General features: G+C 49.6%; 1 protein-coding gene across 2 annotated transcripts in view; it reads left to right on the top strand.

Moving 5' to 3' along the window:
• The first annotated feature begins 214 nt into the window (after positions 1–214).
• Positions 215–26,102, top strand: part of LOC311091332 (myelin protein zero-like protein 2) — a 41,844-nt gene continuing 15,956 nt past the window's right edge. The window contains exon 1 of one of the 2 annotated variants that reach the window (XM_084127225.1): positions 215–332. In XM_084127225.1, the coding sequence (XP_083983351.1) occupies positions 269–332 (64 nt within the window). In that variant the 5' untranslated portion in view covers positions 215–268. The remainder of the gene's footprint in view (positions 333–26,102) is intronic. The other variant, XR_014608046.1, reaches the window with a different exon arrangement.

Raw genomic sequence — 26,102 nt, 5'->3', positions numbered from 1 at the left:
GAAAGTTGACCTTGCAGGTTTGTTTGTGCAAAGAATGTCAAAGCATTTATTGTAAAAAAAAAAAGAAAAAAGTTTGTACAGTTTGAAAGTTAATTCTGAATAAAGATCCCGCAGCCTTTGATTAATATTTAATGATCTTAATGACATTCACACATGTAATTGGGCTACTGTGTTTCCTGAGGAGCGGGAGCGGGAGCGCGCGGCGCGTGCATGTGTCGGGAGGATCAGACGAGTGTGTAAGTGTGTGTGTGTGTGTGTGATCGGACTCATGCGTGTTCAACGGGCTCATTTGATGATGATGATGATGATGATGATGATGCTCGCCGCCTCAGGTCAGTGTGTTCCTCTTCATTATTACCAGCATATTTACACACATGAATAATCAAAACTTATATAGATTTATTGTGAAGCGATGTTAGACTCTGTTCCACTGCACTAGTTTCATGTTTGTCATATTCGACTGGATGATTGTTTCATATGTTTCCTGTTTTCGATGTATGGATGAGTTGTGTTTGCTGTGTTCTTGAGGTGAGTTAATGATCACAGGAGATCCTCGAGATATAATCCGATTCTCACGCTGCGCTGCTGTGAGTGACACCTGTCAATCATCACGCGCTCTTTAATCGGGTTACCTGTGCACGCGCGCGGTCATCCACTCATTCACAGATTCAACTGTAAACGACGATCATTTCACATATCAGAATCAGGAGCTTTATTGATGATATGAATATGCGTGTAAACAGAAGAAACATGTATACACGTACAACATATATAGCCTATATTTACACACTGGAACTTGAGGTCATTCAGTGAAAACATTCACTCTTATAATCTTCAGACCGCAAGCACATTGTATTCTTTACACTCAGTTTGCAATACAAGTTTTTTATGCATTAGACATTAGACACACAATCAAAACTAACATCTCTTGTGTTTCATTAGAAAACACTGTTCATTTCCTGATGACACACACTAACGATCATGTGTGCACTTACATAAACCCTAGACATCAACTCTTCATGTTTTCAGAAACACCCTTGCATTTCTATATATTTTCAGGGTTTTTTTCAGTCGCTGTGTGTGTGTGTGTGTGTGTGTGTGTGTGTGTGTGTGTGTGTGTGTGATTAGATCTGTTCCATTGTTTTCTCCTGTCATTCACAGCAGGAAGTTCGTGTGAACAGAATAAACTCCACCTGCGTGAGTGTGTGTGTGTGTGTGTGTGTGTGTGTGTGATTCTACAGACTCATTTTAACATCCGCCGTTTGTCTTCAGGAATAATGAGTTCAGAGCGAGTCAGTTTTACGATCTGCAGTTTAATCTTCATAAACACTGAGGATGAGGTTTAGAAACACTGAATGTTTATCTTTATAGTTTAATAAACTCATGGATCATCAGGAATTACTGTAAAGCTCAAACACTCTCATTCATCCTGTGGAAACTGTGGAAATTAGACATTGCGTTAAAATGGAAATGTTACTTTAAATCCTGTTAGGCTCAGATGATATAATCTTCAAATTGAATAAACATACAGCTCTGAGTTTATAGCAGTTTCAGAGTCCAGATTATAGTAAAATATACAGTCAAACCAAAAACTATTCAGACACCAGATATAATATCTGATATTGTTTCACTAGTGTGATCAGGACACTATAGTTCATTAGTGACATATTATACCCAAAACCTCTTCATACAGTGACTACCAGTAAAAGTTATAATAATAATATTTATAATTTATATTTTTCCGACACTTTGAGCTGATCATGTTTTGCTGAAGTGTGTTTTGCTAATGCTCTTTTTACACACAGACTGAACACAATGAAGCATTGCTTGGTGATTGGTTGAGCTAAACTGGTATTATTAAATTTAACAGCTGACAGATATTCAACATAATTCATGTGTGAGACAGTCTAACAGAAGGACGGACAAAACCAGTCAAATATCAGCTGAGTTCATAACTCTGAGTTCTGCTCATATTTATCACCATTCTCTAAACTATAGCGAATAAACTGATAATGCGCTTTGACTGTATATTTTGTATAAATGTTTCTTCAGTAAACTTGCTTCAGTGTTTCGTTCCTTCAGAGCCGGTCACTGCTGTTGTGTGTGTGTGTGTCGGGGATGTGTGTGTTCTGATGATAGTGTGTGTTTCTGCAGGTGTGTGTGTGTGTGTGTGTGTGTGTGTGTGTGTCGGGGATGTGTGTGTTCTGATGATAGTGTGTGTTTCTGCAGGCATATGTGTGTGTGTGTGTGTCGGGGATGTGTGTGTTCTGATGATAGTGTGTGTTTCTGCAGGCGTGTGTGTGTGTGTGTGTGTGTGTGTGTCGGGGATGTGTGTGTTCTGATGATAGTGTGTGTTTCTGCAGGCATATGTGTGTGTGTGTGTGTGTGTGTCGGGGATGTGTGTGTTCTGATGATAGTGTGTGTTTCTGCAGGCGTGTGTGTGTGTGTGTGTGTGTGTCGGGGATGTGTGTGTTCTGATGATAGTGTGTGTTTCTGCAGGTGTGTGTGTGTGTGTGTGTGTCGGGGATGTGTGTGTTCTGATGATAGTGTGTGTTTCTGCAGGCATATGTGTGTGTGTGTGTGTGTGTGTCGGGGATGTGTGTGTTCTGATGATAGTGTGTGTTTCTGCAGGCGTGTGTGTGTGTGTCGGGGATGTGTGTGTTCTGATGAGAGTGTGTGTTTCTGCAGGCGTGTGTGTGTGTGTCGGGGATGTGTGTGTTCTGATGATAGTGTGTGTTTCTGCAGGTGTGTGTGTGTCGGGGATGTGTGTGTTCTGATGATAGTGTGTGTTTCTGCAGGTGTGTGTGTGTCGGGGATGTGTGTGTTCTGATGATAGTGTGTGTTTCTGCAGGCGTGTGTGTGTGTCGGGGATGTGTGTGTTCTGATGATAGTGTGTGTTTCTGCAGGCGTGTGTGTGTCGGGGATGCGTGTGTTCTGATGATAGTGTGTGTTTCTGCAGGTGTGTGTGTGTCGGGGATGTGTGTGTTCTGATGATAGTGTGTGTTTCTGCAGGTGTGTGTGTGTCGGGGATGCGTGTGTTCTGATGATAGTGTGTGTTTCTGCAGGTGTGTGTGTGTCGGGGATGTGTGTGTTCTGATGAGAGTGTGTGTTTCTGCAGGTGTGTGTGTGTCGGGGATGTGTGTGTTCTGATGATAGTGTGTGTTTCTGCAGGTGTGTGTGTGTCGGGGATGCGTGTGTTCTGATGATAGTGTGTGTTTCTGCAGGTGTGTGTGTGTCGGGGATGCGTGTGTTCTGATGAGAGTGTGTGTTTCTGCAGGTGTGTGTGTGTCGGGGATGCGTGTGTTCTGATGATAGTGTGTGTTTCTGCAGGTGTGTGTGTGTCGGGGATGTGTGTGTTCTGATGATAGTGTGTGTTTCTGCAGGTGTGTGTGTGTGTGTGTCGGGGATGTGTGTGTTCTGATGATAGTGTGTGTTTCTGCAGGTGTGTGTGTGTCGGGGATGTGTGTGTTCTGATGATAGTGTGTGTTTCTGCAGGCGTGTGTGTGTCGGGGATGTGTGTGTTCTGATGATAGTGTGTGTTTCTGCAGGTGTGTGTGTGTCGGGGATGTGTGTGTTCTGATGATAGTGTGTGTTTCTGCAGGTGTGTGTGTGTCGGGGATGTGTGTGTTCTGATGATAGTGTGTGTTTCTGCAGGCGTGTGTGTGTCGGGGATGTGTGTGTTCTGATGATAGTGTGTGTTTCTGCAGGTGTGTGTGTGTCGGGGATGCGTGTGTTCTGATGATAGTGTGTGTTTCTGCAGGTGTGTGTGTGTCGGGGATGTGTGTGTTCTGATGAGAGTGTGTGTTTCTGCAGGCGTGTGTGTGTCGGGGATGTGTGTGTTCTGATGATAGTGTGTGTTTCTGCAGGTGTGTGTGTGTCGGGGATGCGTGTGTTCTGATGATAGTGTGTGTTTCTGCAGGTGTGTGTGTGTCGGGGATGTGTGTGTTCTGATGATAGTGTGTGTTTCTGCAGGTGTGTGTGTGTGTGTGTCGGGGATGTGTGTGTTCTGATGATAGTGTGTGTTTCTGCAGGTGTGTGTGTGTCGGGGATGTGTGTGTTCTGATGATAGTGTGTGTTTCTGCAGGTGTGTGTGTGTCGGGGATGCGCGTGTTCTGATGAGTGTGTGTTTCTGCAGGTGTGTGTGTGTCAGGGATGTGTGTGTTCTGATGATAGTGTGTGTTTCTGCAGGCGTGTGTGTGTCAGGGATGTGTGTGTTCTGATGAGAGTGTGTGTTTCTGCAGGTGTGTGTGTGTCGGGGATGTGTGTGTTCTGATGAGAGTGTGTGTTTCTGCAGGCGTGTGTGTGTCAGGGATGTGTGTGATCTGATGATAGTGTGTGTTTCTGCAGGCGTGTGTGTGTGTGTGTCGGGGATGTGTGTGTTCTGATGATAGTGTGTGTTTCTGCAGGCGTGTGTGTGTCGGGGATGTGTGTGTTCTGATGATAGTGTGTGTTTCTGCAGGCGTGTGTGTGTGTCGGGGATGTGTGTGTTCTGATGAGAGTGTGTGTTTCTGCAGGCGTGTGTGTGTCGGGGATGTGTGTGTTCTGATGAGAGTGTGTGTTTCTGCAGGCGTGTGTGTGTCGGGGATGTGTGTGTTCTGATGAGAGTGTGTGTTTCTGCAGGCGTGTGTGTGTCGGGGATGTGTGTGTTCTGATGATAGTGTGTGTTTCTGCAGGCGTGTGTGTGTCGGGGATGTGTGTGTTCTGATGATAGTGTGTGTTTCTGCAGGCGTGTGTGTGTCGGGGATGTGTGTGTTCTGATGAGAGTGTGTGTTTCTGCAGGCGTGTGTGTGTCGGGGATGTGTGTGTTCTGATGATAGTGTGTGTTTCTGCAGGCGTGTGTGTGTCGGGGATGTGTGTGTTCTGATGAGAGTGTGTGTTTCTGCAGGCGTGTGTGTGTCGGGGATGTGTGTGTTCTGATGATAGTGTGTGTTTCTGCAGGCGTGTGTGTGTCGGGGATGTGTGTGTTCTGATGAGAGTGTGTGTTTCTGCAGGCGTGTGTGTGTCGGGGATGTGTGTGTTCTGATGATAGTGTGTGTTTCTGCAGGCGTGGAGAGTGTGTGTTTCTGCAGGCGTGTGTGTGTCGGGGATGCGTGTGTTCTGATGATAGTGTGTGTTTCTGCAGGCGTGTGTGTGTCGGGGATGTGTGTGTTCTGATGAGAGTGTGTGTTTCTGCAGGCGTGTGTGTGTCTGGGATGTGTGTGTTCTGATGATAGTGTGTGTTTCTGCAGGCGTGTGTGTGTCGGGGATGTGTGTGTTCTGATGATAGTGTGTGTTTCTGCAGGCGTGTGTGTGTCGGGGATGTGTGTGTTCTGATGATAGTGTGTGTTTCTGCAGGTGTGTGTGTGTCGGGGATGCGTGTGTTCTGATGATAGTGTGTGTTTCTGCAGGCGTGTGTGTGTCGGGGATGTGTGTGTTCTGATGATAGTGTGTGTTCTGATGATAGTGTGTGTTTCTGCAGGCGTGTGTGTGTCGGGGATGTGTGTGTTCTGATGATAGTGTGTGTTTCTGCAGGTGTGTGTGTGTCTGGGATGCGTGTGTTCTGATGATAGTGTGTGTTTCTGCAGGGGTGTGTGTGTCGGGGATGTGTGTGTTCTGATGATAGTGTGTGTTTCTGCAGGCGTGTGTGTGTCGGGGATGTGTGTGTTCTGATGATAGTGTGTGTTTCTGCAGGCGTGTGTGTGTCGGGGATGTGTGTGTTCTGATGATAGTGTGTGTTTCTGCAGGTGTGTGTGTGTCGGGGATGTGTGTGTTCTGATGATAGTGTGTGTTTCTGCAGGCGTGTGTGTGTCGGGGATGTGTGTGTTCTGATGATAGTGTGTGTTTCTGCAGGCGTGTGTGTGTCGGGGATGTGTGTGTTCTGATGATAGTGTGTGTTTCTGCAGGTGTGTGTGTGTCGGGGATGTGTGTGTTCTGATGATAGTGTGTGTTTCTGCAGGTGTGTGTGTGTCGGGGATGCGTGTGTTCTGATGATAGTGTGTGTTTCTGCAGGCGTGTGTGTGTCGGGGATGCGTGTGTTCTGATGAGAGTGTGTGTTTCTGCAGGTGTGTGTGTGTCGGGGATGCGTGTGTTCTGATGATAGTGTGTGTTTCTGCAGGTGTGTGTGTGTCGGGGATGTGTGTGTTCTGATGATAGTGTGTGTTTCTGCAGGTGTGTGTGTGTGTGTGTCGGGGATGTGTGTGTTCTGATGATAGTGTGTGTTTCTGCAGGTGTGTGTGTGTCGGGGATGTGTGTGTTCTGATGATAGTGTGTGTTTCTGCAGGCGTGTGTGTGTCGGGGATGTGTGTGTTCTGATGATAGTGTGTGTTTCTGCAGGTGTGTGTGTGTCGGGGATGTGTGTGTTCTGATGATAGTGTGTGTTTCTGCAGGCGTGTGTGTGTCGGGGATGTGTGTGTTCTGATGATAGTGTGTGTTTCTGCAGGTGTGTGTGTGTCGGGGATGTGTGTGTTCTGATGATAGTGTGTGTTTCTGCAGGTGTGTGTGTGTCGGGGATGTGTGTGTTCTGATGAGAGTGTGTGTTTCTGCAGGTGTGTGTGTGTCGGGGATGTGTGTGTTCTGATGATAGTGTGTGTTTCTGCAGGTGTGTGTGTGTCGGGGAAGTGTGTGTTCTGATGATAGTGTGTGTTTCTGCAGGTGTGTGTGTGTCGGGGATGTGTGTGTTCTGATGATAGTGTGTGTTTCTGCAGGCATATGTGTGTGTGTGTGTGTGTCGGGGATGTGTGTGTTCTGATGATAGTGTGTGTTTCTGCAGGCGTGTGTGTCGGGGATGTGTGTGTTCTGATGAGAGTGTGTGTTTCTGCAGGCGTGTGTGTGTGTGTCAGGGATGTGTGTGTTCTGATGAGAGTGTGTGTTTCTGCAGGCGTGTGTGTGTCAGGGATGTGTGTGTTCTGATGAGAGTGTGTGTTTCTGCAGGTGTGTGTGTGTCGGGGATGTGTGTGTTCTGATGAGAGTGTGTGTTTCTGCAGGCGTGTGTGTGTCAGGGATGTGTGTGATCTGATGATAGTGTGTGTTTCTGCAGGCGTGTGTGTGTGTGTGTCGGGGATGTGTGTGTTCTGATGATAGTGTGTGTTTCTGCAGGCGTGTGTGTGTCGGGGATGTGTGTGTTCTGATGATAGTGTGTGTTTCTGCAGGCGTGTGTGTGTGTGTGTCGGGGATGTGTGTGTTCTGATGAGAGTGTGTGTTTCTGCAGGCGTGTGTGTGTCGGGGATGTGTGTGTTCTGATGAGAGTGTGTGTTTCTGCAGGCGTGTGTGTGTCGGGGATGTGTGTGTTCTGATGATAGTGTGTGTTTCTGCAGGCGTGTGTGTGTCGGGGATGTGTGTGTTCTGATGATAGTGTGTGTTTCTGCAGGCGTGTGTGTGTCGGGGATGTGTGTGTTCTGATGAGAGTGTGTGTTTCTGCAGGCGTGTGTGTGTCGGGGATGTGTGTGTTCTGATGATAGTGTGTGTTTCTGCAGGCGTGTGTGTGTCGGGGATGTGTGTGTTCTGATGAGAGTGTGTGTTTCTGCAGGCGTGTGTGTGTCGGGGATGTGTGTGTTCTGATGATAGTGTGTGTTTCTGCAGGCGTGTGTGTGTCGGGGATGTGTGTGTTCTGATGAGAGTGTGTGTTTCTGCAGGCGTGTGTGTGTCGGGGATGTGTGTGTTCTGATGATAGTGTGTGTTTCTGCAGGCGTGGAGAGTGTGTGTTTCTGCAGGCGTGTGTGTGTCGGGGATGCGTGTGTTCTGATGATAGTGTGTGTTTCTGCAGGCGTGTGTGTGTTGGGGATGTGTGTGTTCTGATGAGAGTGTGTGTTTCTGCAGGCGTGTGTGTGTCTGGGATGTGTGTGTTCTGATGATAGTGTGTGTTTCTGCAGGCGTGTGTGTGTCGGGGATGTGTGTGTTCTGATGATAGTGTGTGTTTCTGCAGGTGTGTGTGTGTCGGGGATGTGTGTGTTCTGATGATAGTGTGTGTTTCTGCAGGTGTGTGTGTGTCGGGGATGCGTGTGTTCTGATGATAGTGTGTGTTTCTGCAGGCGTGTGTGTGTCGGGGATGTGTGTGTTCTGATGATAGTGTGTGTTTCTGCAGGTGTGTGTGTGTCTGGGATGCGTGTGTTCTGATGATAGTGTGTGTTTCTGCAGGTGTGTGTGTGTCGGGGATGTGTGTGTTCTGATGAGAGTGTGTGTTTCTGCAGGTGTGTGTGTGTCGGGGATGTGTGTGCTCTGATGATAGTGTGTGTTTCTGCAGGTGTGTGTGTGTCGGGGATGCGTGTGTTCTGATGATAGTGTGTGTTTCTGCAGGTGTGTGTGTGTCGGGGATGCGTGTGTTCTGATGAGAGTGTGTGTTTCTGCAGGTGTGTGTGTGTCGGGGATGCGTGTGTTCTGATGATAGTGTGTGTTTCTGCAGGTGTGTGTGTGTCGGGGATGTGTGTGTTCTGATGATAGTGTGTGTTTCTGCAGGTGTGTGTGTGTGTGTGTCGGGGATGTGTGTGTTCTGATGATAGTGTGTGTTTCTGCAGGTGTGTGTGTCGGGGATGTGTGTGTTCTGATGATAGTGTGTGTTTCTGCAGGCGTGTGTGTGTCGGGGATGTGTGTGTTCTGATGAGAGTGTGTGTTTCTGCAGGTGTGTGTGTGTCGGGGATGTGTGTGTTCTGATGATAGTGTGTGTTTCTGCAGGTGTGTGTGTGTCGGGGATGTGTGTGTTCTGATGATAGTGTGTGTTTCTGCAGGCGTGTGTGTGTCGGGGATGTGTGTGTTCTGATGATAGTGTGTGTTTCTGCAGGTGTGTGTGTGTCGGGGATGTGTGTGTTCTGATGATAGTGTGTGTTTCTGCAGGTGTGTGTGTGTCGGGGATGTGTGTGTTCTGATGAGAGTGTGTGTTTCTGCAGGCGTGTGTGTGTCGGGGATGTGTGTGTTCTGATGATAGTGTGTGTTTCTGCAGGTGTGTGTGTGTCGGGGATGCGTGTGTTCTGATGATAGTGTGTGTTTCTGCAGGTGTGTGTGTGTGTGTGTCGGGGATGCGTGTGTTCTGATGATAGTGTGTGTTTCTGCAGGTGTGTGTGTGTCGGGGATGCGCGTGTTCTGATGAGAGTGTGTGTTTCTGCAGGTGTGTGTGTGTCGGGGATGCGTGTGTTCTGATGATAGTGTGTGTTTCTGCAGGTGTGTGTGTGTCGGGGATGTGTGTGTTCTGATGATAGTGTGTGTTTCTGCAGGTGTGTGTGTGTGTGTGTCGGGGATGTGTGTGTTCTGATGATAGTGTGTGTTTCTGCAGGTGTGTGTGTGTCGGGTATGTGTGTGTTCTGATGATAGTGTGTGTTTCTGCAGGTGTGTGTGTGTCGGGGATGCGCGTGTTCTGATGAGAGTGTGTGTTTCTGCAGGTGTGTGTGTGTCGGGGATGCGTGTGTTCTGATGATAGTGTGTGTTTCTGCAGGTGTGTGTGTGTCGGGGATGTGTGTGTTCTGATGATAGTGTGCGTTTCTGCAGGCATATGTGTGTGTGTGTGTGTGTGTCGGGGATGTGTGTGTTCTGATGATAGTGTGTGTTTCTGCAGGCGTGTGTGTCGGGGATGTGTGTGTTCTGATGAGAGTGTGTGTTTCTGCAGGCGTGTGTGTGTGTGTCGGGGATGTGTGTGTTCTGATGAGAGTGTGTGTTTCTGCAGGCGTGTGTGTGTCAGGGATGTGTGTGTTCTGATGAGAGTGTGTGTTTCTGCAGGCGTGTGTGTGTGTGTGTCGGGGATGTGTGTGTTCTGATGATAGTGTGTGTTTCTGCAGGCGTGTGTGTGTCGGGGATGTGTGTGTTCTGATGATAGTGTGTGTTTCTGCAGGCGTGTGTGTGTGTGTGTCGGGGATGTGTGTGTTCTGATGATAGTGTGTGTTTCTGCAGGTGTGTGTGTGTCGGGGATGCGCGTGTTCTGATGAGAGTGTGTGTTTCTGCAGGTGTGTGTGTGTCGGGGATGCGTGTGTTCTGATGATAGTGTGTGTTTCTGCAGGTGTGTGTGTGTCGGGGATGTGTGTGTTCTGATGATAGTGTGTGTTTCTGCAGGTGTGTGTGTGTGTGTGTCGGGGATGTGTGTGTTCTGATGATAGTGTGTGTTTCTGCAGGTGTGTGTGTGTCGATATGTGTGTGTTCTGATGATAGTGTGTGTTTCTGCAGGTGTGTGTGTGTCGGGGATGCGCGTGTTCTGATGAGAGTGTGTGTTTCTGCAGGTGTGTGTGTGTCGGGGATGCGTGTGTTCTGATGATAGTGTGTGTTTCTGCAGGTGTGTGTGTGTCGGGGATGTGTGTGTTCTGATGATAGTGTGTGTTTCTGCAGGCATATGTGTGTGTGTGTGTGTGTGTCGGGGATGTGTGTGTTCTGATGATAGTGTGTGTTTCTGCAGGCGTGTGTGTCGGGGATGTGTGTGTTCTGATGAGAGTGTGTGTTTCTGCAGGCGTGTGTGTGTGTGTCAGGGATGTGTGTGTTCTGATGAGAGTGTGTGTTTCTGCAGGTGTGTGTGTGTCGGGGATGTGAGTGTTCTGATGAGAGTGTGTGTTTCTGCAGGCGTGTGTGTGTGTGTGTCGGGGATGTGTGTGTTCTGATGATAGTGTGTGTTTCTGCAGGTGTGTGTGTGTCGGGGATGTGTGTGTTCTGATGATAGTGTGTGTTTCTGCAGGCGTGTGTGTGTGTGTGTCGGGGATGTGTGTGTTCTGATGATAGTGTGTGTTTCTGCAGGCGTGTGTGTGTCGGGGATGTGTGTGTTCTGATGATAGTGTGTGTTTCTGCAGGCGTGTGTGTGTGTGTGTCGGGGATGTGTGTGTTCTGATGAGAGTGTGTGTTTCTGCAGGCGTGTGTGTGTCGGGGATGTGTGTGTTCTGATGAGAGTGTGTGTTTCTGCAGGCGTGTGTGTGTCGGGGATGTGTGTGTTCTGATGATAGTGTGTGTTTCTGCAGGCGTGTGTGTGTCGGGGATGTGTGTGTTCTGATGATAGTGTGTGTTTCTGCAGGCGTGTGTGTGTCGGGGATGTGTGTGTTCTGATGAGAGTGTGTGTTTCTGCAGGCGTGTGTGTGTCGGGGATGTGTGTGTTCTGATGATAGTGTGTGTTTCTGCAGGCGTGTGTGTGTCGGGGATGTGTGTGTTCTGATGAGAGTGTGTGTTTCTGCAGGCGTGTGTGTGTCGGGGATGTGTGTGTTCTGATGATAGTGTGTGTTTCTGCAGGCGTGTGTGTGTCGGGGATGTGTGTGTTCTGATGAGAGTGTGTGTTTCTGCAGGCGTGTGTGTGTCGGGGATGTGTGTGTTCTGATGATAGTGTGTGTTTCTGCAGGCGTGGAGAGTGTGTGTTTCTGCAGGCGTGTGTGTGTCGGGGATGCGTGTGTTCTGATGATAGTGTGTGTTTCTGCAGGCGTGTGTGTGTCGGGGATGTGTGTGTTCTGATGAGAGTGTGTGTTTCTGCAGGCGTGTGTGTGTCGGGGATGTGTGTGTTCTGATGATAGTGTGTGTTTCTGCAGGCGTGTGTGTGTCGGGGATGTGTGTGTTCTGATGATAGTGTGTGTTTCTGCAGGTGTGTGTGTGTCGGGGATGTGTGTGTTCTGATGATAGTGTGTGTTTCTGCAGGTGTGTGTGTGTCGGGGATGTGTGTGTTCTGATGATAGTGTGTGTTTCTGCAGGTGTGTGTGTGTCTGGGATGCATGTGTTCTGATGATAGTGTGTGTTTCTGCAGGTGTGTGTGTGTCGGGGATGCGTGTGTTCTGATGAGAGTGTGTGTTTCTGCAGGTGTGTGTGTGTCGGGGATGTGTGTGCTCTGATGATAGTGTGTGTTTCTGCAGGTGTGTGTGTGTCGGGGATGCGTGTGTTCTGATGATAGTGTGTGTTTCTGCAGGTGTGTGTGTGTCGGGGATGCGTGTGTTCTGATGAGAGTGTGTGTTTCTGCAGGTGTGTGTGTGTCGGGGATGCGTGTGTTCTGATGATAGTGTGTGTTTCTGCAGGTGTGTGTGTGTCGGGGATGCGTGTGTTCTGATGATAGTGTGTGTTTCTGCAGGTGTGTGTGTGTGTGTGTCGGGGATGTGTGTGTTCTGATGATAGTGTGTGTTTCTGCAGGTGTGTGTGTGTCGGGGATGTGTGTGTTCTGATGATAGTGTGTGTTTCTGCAGGCGTGTGTGTGTCGGGGATGTGTGTGTTCTGATGATAGTGTGTGTTTCTGCAGGTGTGTGTGTGTCGGGGATGTGTGTGTTCTGATGATAGTGTGTGTTTCTGCAGGTGTGTGTGTGTCGGGGATGTGTGTGTTCTGATGATAGTGTGTGTTTCTGAAGGCGTGTGTGTGTCGGGGATGTGTGTGTTCTGATGATAGTGTGTGTTTCTGCAGGTGTGTGTGTGTCGGGGATGTGTGTGTTCTGATGATAGTGTGTGTTTCTGCAGGTGTGTGTGTGTCGGGGATGTGTGTGTTCTGATGAGAGTGTGTGTTTCTGCAGGTGTGTGTGTGTCGGGGATGTGTGTGTTCTGATGATAGTGTGTGTTTCTGCAGGTGTGTGTGTGTCGGGGATGTGTGTGTTCTGATGATAGTGTGTGTTTCTGCAGGTGTGTGTGTGTCGGGGATGTGTGTGTTCTGATGATAGTGTGTGTTTCTGCAGGCGTGTGTGTGTCGGGGATGTGTGTGTTCTGATGATAGTGTGTGTTTCTGCAGGTGTGTGTGTGTGTCGGGGATGTGTGTGTTCTGATGATAGTGTGTGTTTCTGCAGGTGTGTGTGTGTCGGGGATGTGTGTGTTCTGATGAGAGTGTGTGTTTCTGCAGGCGTGTGTGTGTCGGGGATGTGTGTGTTCTGATGATAGTGTGTGTTTCTGCAGGTGTGTGTGTGTCGGGGATGCGTGTGTTCTGATGATAGTGTGTGTTTCTGCAGGTGTGTGTGTGTGTGTGTCGGGGATGCGTGTGTTCTGATGATAGTGTGTGTTTCTGCAGGTGTGTGTGTGTCGGGGATGCGCGTGTTCTGATGAGAGTGTGTGTTTCTGCAGGTGTGTGTGTGTCGGGGATGCGTGTGTTCTGATGATAGTGTGTGTTTCTGCAGGTGTGTGTGTGTCGGGGATGTGTGTGTTCTGATGATAGTGTGTGTTTCTGCAGGTGTGTGTGTGTGTGTGTCGGGGATGTGTGTGTTCTGATGATAGTGTGTGTTTCTGCAGGTGTGTGTGTGTCGGGTATGTGTGTGTTCTGATGATAGTGTGTGTTTCTGCAGGTGTGTGTGTGTCGGGGATGCGCGTGTTCTGATGAGTGTGTGTTTCTGCAGGTGTGTGTGTGTCGGGGATGCGTGTGTTCTGATGATAGTGTGTGTTTCTGCAGGTGTGTGTGTGTCGGGGATGTGTGTGTTCTGATGATAGTGTGTGTTTCTGCAGGCATATGTGTGTGTGTGTGTGTGTGTCGGGGATGTGTGTGTTCTGATGATAGTGTGTGTTTCTGCAGGCGTGTGTGTCGGGGATGTGTGTGTTCTGATGAGAGTGTGTGTTTCTGCAGGCGTGTGTGTGTGTGTCGGGGATGTGTGTGTTCTGATGAGAGTGTGTGTTTCTGCAGGCGTGTGTGTGTCAGGGATGTGTGTGTTCTGATGAGAGTGTGTGTTTCTGCAGGCGTGTGTGTGTGTGTGTCGGGGATGTGTGTGTTCTGATGATAGTGTGTGTTTCTGCAGGCGTGTGTGTGTCGGGGATGTGTGTGTTCTGATGATAGTGTGTGTTTCTGCAGGCGTGTGTGTGTGTGTGTCGGGGATGTGTGTGTTCTGATGATAGTGTGTGTTTCTGCAGGTGTGTGTGTGTCGGGGATGCGCGTGTTCTGATGAGAGTGTGTGTTTCTGCAGGTGTGTGTGTGTCGGGGATGCGTGTGTTCTGATGATAGTGTGTGTTTCTGCAGGTGTGTGTGTGTCGGGGATGTGTGTGTTCTGATGATAGTGTGTGTTTCTGCAGGCGTGTGTGTGTGTGTGTCGGGGATGTGTGTGTTCTGATGATAGTGTGTGTTTCTGCAGGTGTGTGTGTGTCGGGTATGTGTGTGTTCTGATGATAGTGTGTGTTTCTGCAGGTGTGTGTGTGTCGGGGATGCGCGTGTTCTGATGAGAGTGTGTGTTTCTGCAGGTGTGTGTGTGTCGGGGATGAGTGTGTTCTGATGATAGTGTGTGTTTCTGCAGGTGTGTGTGTGTCGGGGATGTGTGTGTTCTGATGATAGTGTGTGTTTCTGCAGGCATATGTGTGTGTGTGTGTCGGGGATGTGTGTGTTCTGATGATAGTGTGTGTTTCTGCAGGCGTGTGTGTCGGGGATGTGTGTGTTCTGATGAGAGTGTGTGTTTCTGCAGGCGTGTGTGTGTGTGTGTCGGGGATGTGTGTGTTCTGATGAGAGTGTGTGTTTCTGCAGGCGTGTGTGTGTCAGGGATGTGTGTGTTCTGATGAGAGTGTGTGTTTCTGCAGGTGTGTGTGTGTCGGGGATGTGTGTGTTCTGATGAGAGTGTGTGTTTCTGCAGGCGTGTGTGTGTGTGTGTCGGGGATGTGTGTGTTCTGATGATAGTGTGTGTTTCTGCAGGTGTGTGTGTGTCGGGGATGTGTGTGTTCTGATGATAGTGTGTGTTTCTGCAGGCGTGTGTGTGTGTGTGTCGGGGATGTGTGTGTTCTGATGAGAGTGTGTGTTTCTGCAGGCGTGTGTGTGTCGGGGATGTGTGTGTTCTGATGAGAGTGTGTGTTTCTGCAGGCGTGTGTGTGTCGGGGATGTGTGTGTTCTGATGATAGTGTGTGTTTCTGCAGGCATATGTGTGTGTGTGTGTGTGTGTCGGGGATGTGTGTGTTCTGATGATAGTGTGTGTTTCTGCAGGCGTGTGTGTCGGGGATGTGTGTGTTCTGATGAGAGTGTGTGTTTCTGCAGGCGTGTGTGTGTGTGTCGGGGATGTGTGTGTTCTGATGAGAGTGTGTGTTTCTGCAGGCGTGTGTGTGTCAGGGATGTGTGTGTTCTGATGAGAGTGTGTGTTTCTGCAGGTGTGTGTGTGTCGGGGATGTGTGTGTTCTGATGAGAGTGTGTGTTTCTGCAGGCGTGTGTGTGTGTGTGTCGGGGATGTGTGTGTTCTGATGATAGTGTGTGTTTCTGCAGGTGTGTGTGTGTCGGGGATGTGTGTGTTCTGATGATAGTGTGTGTTTCTGCAGGCGTGTGTGTGTGTGTGTCGGGGATGTGTGTGTTCTGATGAGAGTGTGTGTTTCTGCAGGCGTGTGTGTGTCGGGGATGTGTGTGTTCTGATGAGAGTGTGTGTTTCTGCAGGCGTGTGTGTGTCGGGGATGTGTGTGTTCTGATGATAGTGTGTGTTTCTGCAGGCATATGTGTGTGTGTGTGTGTGTGTCGGGGATGTGTGTGTTCTGATGATAGTGTGTGTTTCTGCAGGCGTGTGTGTGTGTGTCGGGGATGTGTGTGTTCTGATGAGAGTGTGTGTTTCTGCAGGCGTGTGTGTGTGTGTCAGGGATGTGTGTGTTCTGATGAGAGTGTGTGTTTCTGCAGGCGTGTGTGTGTCAGGGATGTGTGTGTTCTGATGAGAGTGTGTGTTTCTGAAGGTGTGTGTGTGTCGGGGATGTGTGTGTTCTGATGAGAGTGTGTGTTTCTGCAGGCGTGTGTGTGTCAGGGATGTGTGTGATCTGACGATAGTGTGTGTTTCTGCAGGCGTGTGTGTGTGTGTGTCGGGGATGTGTGTGTTCTGATGATAGTGTGTGTTTCTGCAGGCGTGTGTGTGTGTGTGTCGGGGATGTGTGTGTTCTGATGAGAGTGTGTGTTTCTGCAGGCGTGTGTGTGTCGGGGATGTGTGTGTTCTGATGAGAGTGTGTGTTTCTGCAGGCGTGTGTGTGTCGGGGATGTGTGTGTTCTGATGATAGTGTGTGTTTCTGCAGGCGTGTGTGTGTCGGGGATGTGTGTGTTCTGATGATAGTGTGTGTTTCTGCAGGCGTGTGTGTGTCGGGGATGTGTGTGTTCTGATGAGAGTGTGTGTTTCTGCAGGCGTGTGTGTGTCGGGGATGTGTGTGTTCTGATGATAGTGTGTGTTTCTGCAGGCGTGGAGAGTGTGTGTTTCTGCAGGCGTGTGTGTGTCGGGGATGCGTGTGTTCTGATGATAGTGTGTGTTTCTGCAGGTGTGTGTGTGTCGGGGATGTGTGTGTTCTGATGATAGTGTGTGTTTCTGCAGGTGTGTGTGTGTCGGGGATGTGTGTGTTCTGATGAGAGTGTGTGTTTCTGCAGGCGTGTGTGTGTCGGGGATGTGTGTGTTCTGATGATAGTGTGTGTTTCTGCAGGCGTGTGTGTGTCGGGGATGTGTGTGTTCTGATGATAGTGTGTGTTTCTGCAGGTGTGTGTGTGTCGGGGATGTGTGTGTTCTGATGATAGTGTGTGTTTCTGCAGGTGTGTGTGTGTCGGGGATGTGTGTGTTCTGATGATAGTGTGTGTTTCTGCAGGTGTGTGTGTGTCTGGGATGCGTGTGTTCTGATGATAGTGTGTGTTTCTGCAGGTGTGTGTGTGTCGGGGATGTGTGTGTTCTGATGAGAGTGTGTGTTTCTGCAGGGGTGTGTGTGTCGGGGATGTGTGTGTTCTGATGATAGTGTGTGTTTCTGCAGGTGTGTGTGTGTCGGGGATGTGTGTGTTCTGATGATAGTGTGTGTTTCTGCAGGCGTGTGTGTGTCGGGGATGTGTGTGTTCTGATGATAGTGTGTGTTTCTGCAGGCGTGTGTGTGTGTGTGTCGGGGATGTGTGTGTTCTGATGAGAGTGTGTGTTTCTGCAGGCGTGTGTGTGTCGGGGATGTGTGTGTTCTGATGAGAGTGTGTGTTTCTGCAGGCGTGTGTGTGTCGGGGATGTGTGTGTTCTGATGATAGTGTGTGTTTCTGCAGGCATATGTGTGTGTGTGTGTGTGTGTCGGGGATGTGTGTGTTCTGATGATAGTGTGTGTTTCTGCAGGCGTGTGTGTCGGGGATGTGTGTGTTCTGATGAGAGTGTGTGTTTCTGCAGGCGTGTGTGTGTGTGTCGGGGATGTGTGTGTTCTGATGAGAGTGTGTGTTTCTGCAGGCGTGTGTGTGTCAGGGATGTGTGTGTTCTGATGAGAGTGTGTGTTTCTGCAGGTGTGTGTGTGTCGGGGATGTGTGTGTTCTGATGAGAGTGTGTGTTTCTGCAGGCGTGTGTGTGTGTGTGTCGGGGATGTGTGTGTTCTGATGATAGTGTGTGTTTCTGCAGGTGTGTGTGTGTCGGGGATGTGTGTGTTCTGATGATAGTGTGTGTTTCTGCAGGCGTGTGTGTGTGTGTGTCGGGGATGTGTGTGTTCTGATGAGAGTGTGTGTTTCTGCAGGCGTGTGTGTGTCGGGGATGTGTGTGTTCTGATGAGAGTGTGTGTTTCTGCAGGCGTGTGTGTGTCGGGGATGTGTGTGTTCTGATGATAGTGTGTGTTTCTGCAGGCATATGTGTGTGTGTGTGTGTGTGTCGGGGATGTGTGTGTTCTGATGATAGTGTGTGTTTCTGCAGGCGTGTGTGTGTGTGTCGGGGATGTGTGTGTTCTGATGAGAGTGTGTGTTTCTGCAGGCGTGTGTGTGTGTGTCAGGGATGTGTGTGTTCTGATGAGAGTGTGTGTTTCTGCAGGCGTGTGTGTGTCAGGGATGTGTGTGTTCTGATGAGAGTGTGTGTTTCTGAAGGTGTGTGTGTGTCGGGGATGTGTGTGTTCTGATGAGAGTGTGTGTTTCTGCAGGCGTGTGTGTGTCAGGGATGTGTGTGATCTGACGATAGTGTGTGTTTCTGCAGGCGTGTGTGTGTGTGTGTCGGGGATGTGTGTGTTCTGATGATAGTGTGTGTTTCTGCAGGCGTGTGTGTGTGTGTGTCGGGGATGTGTGTGTTCTGATGAGAGTGTGTGTTTCTGCAGGCGTGTGTGTGTCGGGGATGTGTGTGTTCTGATGAGAGTGTGTGTTTCTGCAGGCGTGTGTGTGTCGGGGATGTGTGTGTTCTGATGATAGTGTGTGTTTCTGCAGGCGTGTGTGTGTCGGGGATGTGTGTGTTCTGATGATAGTGTGTGTTTCTGCAGGCGTGTGTGTGTCGGGGATGTGTGTGTTCTGATGAGAGTGTGTGTTTCTGCAGGCGTGTGTGTGTCGGGGATGTGTGTGTTCTGATGATAGTGTGTGTTTCTGCAGGCGTGGAGAGTGTGTGTTTCTGCAGGCGTGTGTGTGTCGGGGATGCGTGTGTTCTGATGATAGTGTGTGTTTCTGCAGGTGTGTGTGTGTCGGGGATGTGTGTGTTCTGATGATAGTGTGTGTTTCTGCAGGTGTGTGTGTGTCGGGGATGTGTGTGTTCTGATGAGAGTGTGTGTTTCTGCAGGCGTGTGTGTGTCGGGGATGTGTGTGTTCTGATGATAGTGTGTGTTTCTGCAGGCGTGTGTGTGTCGGGGATGTGTGTGTTCTGATGATAGTGTGTGTTTCTGCAGGTGTGTGTGTGTCGGGGATGTGTGTGTTCTGATGATAGTGTGTGTTTCTGCAGGTGTGTGTGTGTCGGGGATGTGTGTGTTCTGATGATAGTGTGTGTTTCTGCAGGTGTGTGTGTGTCTGGGATGCGTGTGTTCTGATGATAGTGTGTGTTTCTGCAGGTGTGTGTGTGTCGGGGATGTGTGTGTTCTGATGAGAGTGTGTGTTTCTGCAGGGGTGTGTGTGTCGGGGATGTGTGTGTTCTGATGATAGTGTGTGTTTCTGCAGGTGTGTGTGTGTCGGGGATGTGTGTGTTCTGATGATAGTGTGTGTTTCTGCAGGCGTGTGTGTGTCGGGGATGTGTGTGTTCTGATGAGAGTGTGTGTTTCTGCAGGTGTGTGTGTGTCGGGGATGTGTGTGTTCTGATGATAGTGTGTGTTTCTACAGGTGTGTGTGTGTCGGGGATGTGTGTGTTCTGATGATAGTGTGTGTTTCTGCAGGTGTGTGTGTGTCGGGGATGTGTGTGTTCTGATGATAGTGTGTGTTTCTGCAGGTGTGTGTGTGTCGGGGATGTGTGTGTTCTGATGATAGTGTGTGTTTCTGCAGGCGTGTGTGTGTCGGGGATGTGTGTGTTCTGATGATAGTGTGTGTTTCTGCAGGTGTGTGTGTGTGTCGGGGATGTGTGTGTTCTGATGATAGTGTGTGTTTCTGCAGGTGTGTGTGTGTCGGGGATGTGTGTGTTCTGATGAGAGTGTGTGTTTCTGCAGGCGTGTGTGTGTCGGGGATGTGTGTGTTCTGATGATAGTGTGTGTTTCTGCAGGTGTGTGTGTGTCGGGGATGCGTGTGTTCTGATGATAGTGTGTGTTTCTGCAGGTGTGTGTGTGTGTGTGTCGGGGATGCGTGTGTTCTGATGATAGTGTGTGTTTCTGCAGGTGTGTGTGTGTCGGGGATGCGCGTGTTCTGATGAGAGTGTGTGTTTCTGCAGGTGTGTGTGTGTCGGGGATGCGTGTGTTCTGATGATAGTGTGTGTTTCTGCAGGTGTGTGTGTGTCGGGGATGTGTGTGTTCTGATGATAGTGTGTGTTTCTGCAGATGTGTGTGTTCTGATGATAGTGTGTGTTTCTGCAGGTGTGTGTGTGTCGGGTATGTGTGTGTTCTGATGATAGTGTGTGTTTCTGCAGGTGTGTGTGTGTCGGGGATGCGCGTGTTCTGATGAGTGTGTGTTTCTGCAGGTGTGTGTGTGTCGGGGATGCGTGTGTTCTGATGATAGTGTGTGTTTCTGCAGGTGTGTGTGTGTCGGGGATGTGTGTGTTCTGATGATAGTGTGTGTTTCTGCAGGCATATGTGTGTGTGTGTGTGTGTGTCGGGGATGTGTGTGTTCTGATGATAGTGTGTGTTTCTGCAGGCGTGTGTGTCGGGGATGTGTGTGTTCTGATGAGAGTGTGTGTTTCTGCAGGCGTGTGTGTGTGTGTCGGGGATGTGTGTGTTCTGATGAGAGTGTGTGTTTCTGCAGGCGTGTGTGTGTCAGGGATGTGTGTGTTCTGATGAGAGTGTGTGTTTCTGCAGGCGTGTGTGTGTGTGTGTCGGGGATGTGTGTGTTCTGATGATAGTGTGTGTTTCTGCAGGCGTGTGTGTGTCGGGGATGTGTGTGTTCTGATGATAGTGTGTGTTTCTGCAGGCGTGTGTGTGTGTGTGTCGGGGATGTGTGTGTTCTGATGATAGTGTGTGTTTCTGCAGGTGTGTGTGTGTCGGGGATGCGCGTGTTCTGATGAGAGTGTGTGTTTCTGCAGGTGTGTGTGTGTCGGGGATGCGTGTGTTCTGATGATAGTGTGTGTTTCTGCAGGTGTGTGTGTGTCGGGGATGTGTGTGTTCTGATGATAGTGTGTGTTTCTGCAGGTGTGTGTGTGTGTGTGTCGGGGATGTGTGTGTTCTGATGATAGTGTGTGTTTCTGCAGGTGTGTGTGTGTCGGGTATGTGTGTGTTCTGATGATAGTGTGTGTTTCTGCAGGTGTGTGTGTGTCGGGGATGCGCGTGTTCTGATGAGAGTGTGTGTTTCTGCAGGTGTGTGTGTGTCGGGGATGAGTGTGTTCTGATGATAGTGTGTGTTTCTGCAGGTGTGTGTGTGTCGGGGATGTGTGTGTTCTGATGATAGTGTGTGTTTCTGCAGGCATATGTGTGTGTGTGTGTCGGGGATGTGTGTGTTCTGATGATAGTGTGTGTTTCTGCAGGCGTGTGTGTCGGGGATGTGTGTGTTCTGATGAGAGTGTGTGTTTCTGCAGGCGTGTGTGTGTGTGTCGGGGATGTGTGTGTTCTGATGAGAGTGTGTGTTTCTGCAGGCGTGTGTGTGTCAGGGATGTGTGTGTTCTGATGAGAGTGTGTGTTTCTGCAGGTGTGTGTGTGTCGGGGATGTGTGTGTTCTGATGAGAGTGTGTGTTTCTGCAGGCGTGTGTGTGTGTGTGTCGGGGATGTGTGTGTTCTGATGATAGTGTGTGTTTCTGCAGGTGTGTGTGTGTCGGGGATGTGTGTGTTCTGATGATAGTGTGTGTTTCTGCAGGCGTGTGTGTGTGTGTGTCGGGGATGTGTGTGTTCTGATGAGAGTGTGTGTTTCTGCAGGCGTGTGTGTGTCGGGGATGTGTGTGTTCTGATGAGAGTGTGTGTTTCTGCAGGCGTGTGTGTGTCGGGGATGTGTGTGTTCTGATGATAGTGTGTGTTTCTGCAGGCATATGTGTGTGTGTGTGTGTGTGTCGGGGATGTGTGTGTTCTGATGATAGTGTGTGTTTCTGCAGGCGTGTGTGTCGGGGATGTGTGTGTTCTGATGAGAGTGTGTGTTTCTGCAGGCGTGTGTGTGTGTGTCGGGGATGTGTGTGTTCTGATGAGAGTGTGTGTTTCTGCAGGCGTGTGTGTGTCAGGGATGTGTGTGTTCTGATGAGAGTGTGTGTTTCTGCAGGTGTGTGTGTGTCGGGGATGTGTGTGTTCTGATGAGAGTGTGTGTTTCTGCAGGCGTGTGTGTGTGTGTGTCGGGGATGTGTGTGTTCTGATGATAGTGTGTGTTTCTGCAGGTGTGTGTGTGTCGGGGATGTGTGTGTTCTGATGATAGTGTGTGTTTCTGCAGGCGTGTGTGTGTGTGTGTCGGGGATGTGTGTGTTCTGATGAGAGTGTGTGTTTCTGCAGGCGTGTGTGTGTCGGGGATGTGTGTGTTCTGATGAGAGTGTGTGTTTCTGCAGGCGTGTGTGTGTCGGGGATGTGTGTGTTCTGATGATAGTGTGTGTTTCTGCAGGCATATGTGTGTGTGTGTGTGTGTGTCGGGGATGTGTGTGTTCTGATGATAGTGTGTGTTTCTGCAGGCGTGTGTGTGTGTGTCGGGGATGTGTGTGTTCTGATGAGAGTGTGTGTTTCTGCAGGCGTGTGTGTGTGTGTCAGGGATGTGTGTGTTCTGATGAGAGTGTGTGTTTCTGCAGGCGTGTGTGTGTCAGGGATGTGTGTGTTCTGATGAGAGTGTGTGTTTCTGAAGGTGTGTGTGTGTCGGGGATGTGTGTGTTCTGATGAGAGTGTGTGTTTCTGCAGGCGTGTGTGTGTCAGGGATGTGTGTGATCTGACGATAGTGTGTGTTTCTGCAGGCGTGTGTGTGTGTGTGTCGGGGATGTGTGTGTTCTGATGATAGTGTGTGTTTCTGCAGGCGTGTGTGTGTCGGGGATGTGTGTGTTCTGATGATAGTGTGTGTTTCTGCAGGCGTGTGTGTGTGTGTGTCGGGGATGTGTGTGTTCTGATGAGAGTGTGTGTTTCTGCAGGCGTGTGTGTGTCGGGGATGTGTGTGTTCTGATGAGAGTGTGTGTTTCTGCAGGCGTGTGTGTCGGGGATGTGTGTGTTCTGATGATAGTGTGTGTTTCTGCAGGCGTGTGTGTGTCGGGGATGTGTGTGTTCTGATGATAGTGTGTGTTTCTGCAGGCGTGTGTGTGTCGGGGATGTGTGTGTTCTGATGAGAGTGTGTGTTTCTGCAGGCGTGTGTGTGTCGGGGATGTGTGTGTTCTGATGATAGTGTGTGTTTCTGCAGGCGTGGAGAGTGTGTGTTTCTGCAGGCGTGTGTGTGTCGGGGATGCGTGTGTTCTGATGATAGTGTGTGTTTCTGCAGGTGTGTGTGTGTCGGGGATGTGTGTGTTCTGATGATAGTGTGTGTTTCTGCAGGTGTGTGTGTGTCGGGGATGTGTGTGTTCTGATGAGAGTGTGTGTTTCTGCAGGCGTGTGTGTGTCGGGGATGTGTGTGTTCTGATGATAGTGTGTGTTTCTGCAGGCGTGTGTGTGTCGGGGATGTGTGTGTTCTGATGATAGTGTGTGTTTCTGCAGGTGTGTGTGTGTCGGGGATGTGTGTGTTCTGATGATAGTGTGTGTTTCTGCAGGTGTGTGTGTGTCGGGGATGTGTGTGTTCTGATGATAGTGTGTGTTTCTGCAGGTGTGTGTGTGTCTGGGATGCGTGTGTTCTGATGATAGTGTGTGTTTCTGCAGGTGTGTGTGTGTCGGGGATGTGTGTGTTCTGATGAGAGTGTGTGTTTCTGCAGGGGTGTGTGTGTCGGGGATGTGTGTGTTCTGATGATAGTGTGTGTTTCTGCAGGTGTGTGTGTGTCGGGGATGTGTGTGTTCTGATGATAGTGTGTGTTTCTGCAGGCGTGTGTGTGTCGGGGATGTGTGTGTTCTGATGAGAGTGTGTGTTTCTGCAGGTGTGTGTGTGTCGGGGATGTGTGTGTTCTGATGATAGTGTGTGTTTCTACAGGTGTGTGTGTGTCGGGGATGTGTGTGTTCTGATGATAGTGTGTGTTTCTGCAGGCGTGTGTGTGTCGGGGATGTGTGTGTTCTGATGATAGTGTGTGTTTCTGCAGGCGTGTGTGTGTCGGGGATGTGTGTGTTCTGATGATAGTGTGTGTTTCTGCAGGTGTGTGTGTGTCGGGGATGTGTGTGTTCTGATGAGAGTGTGTGTTTCTGCAGGTGTGTGTGTGTCGGGGATGTGTGTGTTCTGATCATAGTGTGTGTTTCTACAGGTGTGTGTGTGTCGGGGATGTGTGTGTTCTGATGATAGTGTGTGTTTCTGCAGGCGTGTGTGTGTCGGGGATGTGTGTGTTCTGATGATAGTGTGTGTTTCTGCAGGTGTGTGTGTGTCGGGGATGTGTGTGTTCTGATGATAGTGTGTGTTTCTGCAGGCGTGTGTGTGTCGGGGATGTGTGTGTTCTGATGAGAGTGTGTGTTTCTGCAGGTGTGTGTGTGTCGGGGATGTGTGTGTTCTGATGAGAGTGTGTGTTTCTACAGGTGTGTGTGTGTCGGGGATGTGTGTGTTCTGATGATAGTGTGTGTTTCTGCAGGCGTGTGTGTGTCGGGGATGTGTGTGTTCTGATGATAGTGTGTGTTTCTGCAGGCGTGTGTGTGTCGGGGATGTGTGTGTTCTGATGATAGTGTGTGTTTCTGCAGGTGTGTGTGTGTCGGGGATGTGTGTGTTCTGATGAGAGTGTGTGTTTCTGCAGGCGTGTGTGTGTCGGGGATGTGTGTGTTCTGATGATAGTGTGTGTTTCTGCAGGCGTGTGTGTGTCGGGGATGTGTGTGTTCTGATGATAGTGTGTGTTTCTGCAGGTGTGTGTGTGTCGGGGATGTGTGTGTTCTGATGATAGTGTGTGTTTCTGCAGGCGTGTGTGTGTCGGGGATGTGTGTGTTCTGATGAGAGTGTGTGTTTCTGCAGGTGTGTGTGTGTCGGGGATGTGTGTGTTCTGATGAGAGTGTGTGTTTCTACAGGTGTGTGTGTGTCGGGGATGTGTGTGTTCTGATGATAGTGTGTGTTTCTGCAGGCGTGTGTGTGTCGGGGATGTGTGTGTTCTGATGATAGTGTGTGTTTCTACAGGTGTGTGTGTGTCGGGGATGTGTGTGTTCTGATGATAGTGTGTGTTTCTGCAGGTGTGTGTGTGTCGGGGATGTGTGTGTTCTGATGAGAGTGTGTGTTTCTGCAGGTGTGTGTGTGTCGGGGATGTGTGTGTTCTGATGATAGTGTGTGTTTCTACAGGTGTGTGTGTGTCGGGGATGTGTGTGTTCTGATGATAGTGTGTGTTTCTGCAGGCGTGTGTGTGTCGGGGATGTGTGTGTTCTGATGATAGTGTGTGTTTCTGCAGGCGTGTGTGTGTCGGGGATGTGTGTGTTCTGATGATAGTGTGTGTTTCTGCAGGTGTGTGTGTGTCGGGGATGTGTGTGTTCTGATGATAGTGTGTGTTTCTGCAGGTGTGTGTGTGTCGGGGATGCGTGTGTTCTGATGATAGTGTGTGTTTCTGCAGGTGTGTGTGTGTCGGGGATGCGTGTGTTCTGATGATAGTGTGTGTTTCTGCAGGTGTGTGTGTGTCGGGGATGCGTGTGTTCTGATGATAGTGTGTGTTTCTGCAGGTGTGTGTGTGTCGGGGATGCGTGTGTTCTGATGATAGTGTGTGTTTCTGCAGGTGTGTGTGTGTCGGGGATGCGTGTGTTCTGATGAGAGTGTGTGTTTCTGCAGGTGTGTGTGTGTCGGGGATGTGTGTGTTCTGATGATAGTGTGTGTTTCTGCAGGTGTGTGTGTGTCGGGGATGCGTGTGTTCTGATGATAGTGTGTGTTTCTGCAGGTGTGTGTGTGTCGGGGATGCGTGTGTTCTGATGAGAGTGTGTGTTTCTGCAGGTGTGTGTGTGTCGGGGATGCGTGTGTTCTGATGATAGTGTGTGTTTCTGCAGGTGTGTGTGTGTCGGGGATGCGTGTGTTCTGATGATAGTGTGTGTTTCTGCAGGTGTGTGTGTGTCGGGGATGCGTGTGTTCTGATGATAGTGTGTGTTTCTGCAGGTGTGTGTGTGTCGGGGATGCGTGTGTTCTGATGATAGTGTGTGTTTCTGCAGGTGTGTGTGTGTCGGGGATGCGTGTGTTCTGATGATAGTGTGTGTTTCTGCAGGTGTGTGTGTGTCGGGGATGCGTGTGTTCTGATGATAGTGTGTGTTTCTGCAGGGGTGTGTGTGTCGGGGATGCGTGTGTTCTGATGATAGTGTGTGTTTCTGCAGGGGTGTGTGTGTCGGGGATGCGTGTGTTCTGATGATAGTGTGTGTTTCTGCAGGTGTGTGTGTGTCGGGGATGCGTGTGTTCTGATGAGAGTGTGTGTTTCTGCAGGTGTGTGTGTGTCGGGGATGCGTGTGTTCTGATGAGAGTGTGTGTTTCTGCAGGTGTGTGTGTGTCGGGGATGTGTGTGTTCTGATGATAGTGTGTGTTTCTGCAGGTGTGTGTGTGTCGGGGATGTGTGTGTTCTGATGATAGTGTGTGTTTCTGCAGGTGTGTGTGTGTCGGGGATGCGTGTGTTCTGATGATAGTGTGTGTTTCTGCAGGTGTGTGTGTGTCGGGGATGTGTGTGTTCTGATGATAGTGTGTGTTTCTGCAGGTGTGTGTGTGTCGGGGATGTGTGTGTTCTGATGATAGTGTGTGTTTCTGCAGGTGTGTGTGTGTCGGGGATGCGTGTGTTCTGATGATAGTGTGTGTTTCTGCAGGTGTGTGTGTGTCGGGGATGTGTGTGTTCTGATGATAGTGTGTGTTTCTGCAGGCGTGTGTGTGTCGGGGATGTGTGTGTTCTGATGAGAGTGTGTGTTTCTGCAGGTGTGTGTGTGTCGGGGATGTGTGTGTTCTGATGATAGTGTGTGTTTCTGCAGGTGTGTGTGTGTCGGGGATGTGTGTGTTCTGATGAGAGTGTGTGTTTCTGCAGGCGTGT

Source organism: Abramis brama (genome assembly GCF_963993115.1).
Source record: "Abramis brama genome assembly, chromosome: 10".
Classification (NCBI taxonomy): Eukaryota; Metazoa; Chordata; class Actinopteri; order Cypriniformes; family Leuciscidae; genus Abramis; species Abramis brama.
Note: the sequence above shows the minus strand (reverse complement) of the source record. Positions and strands in the feature narration are given on the sequence as shown.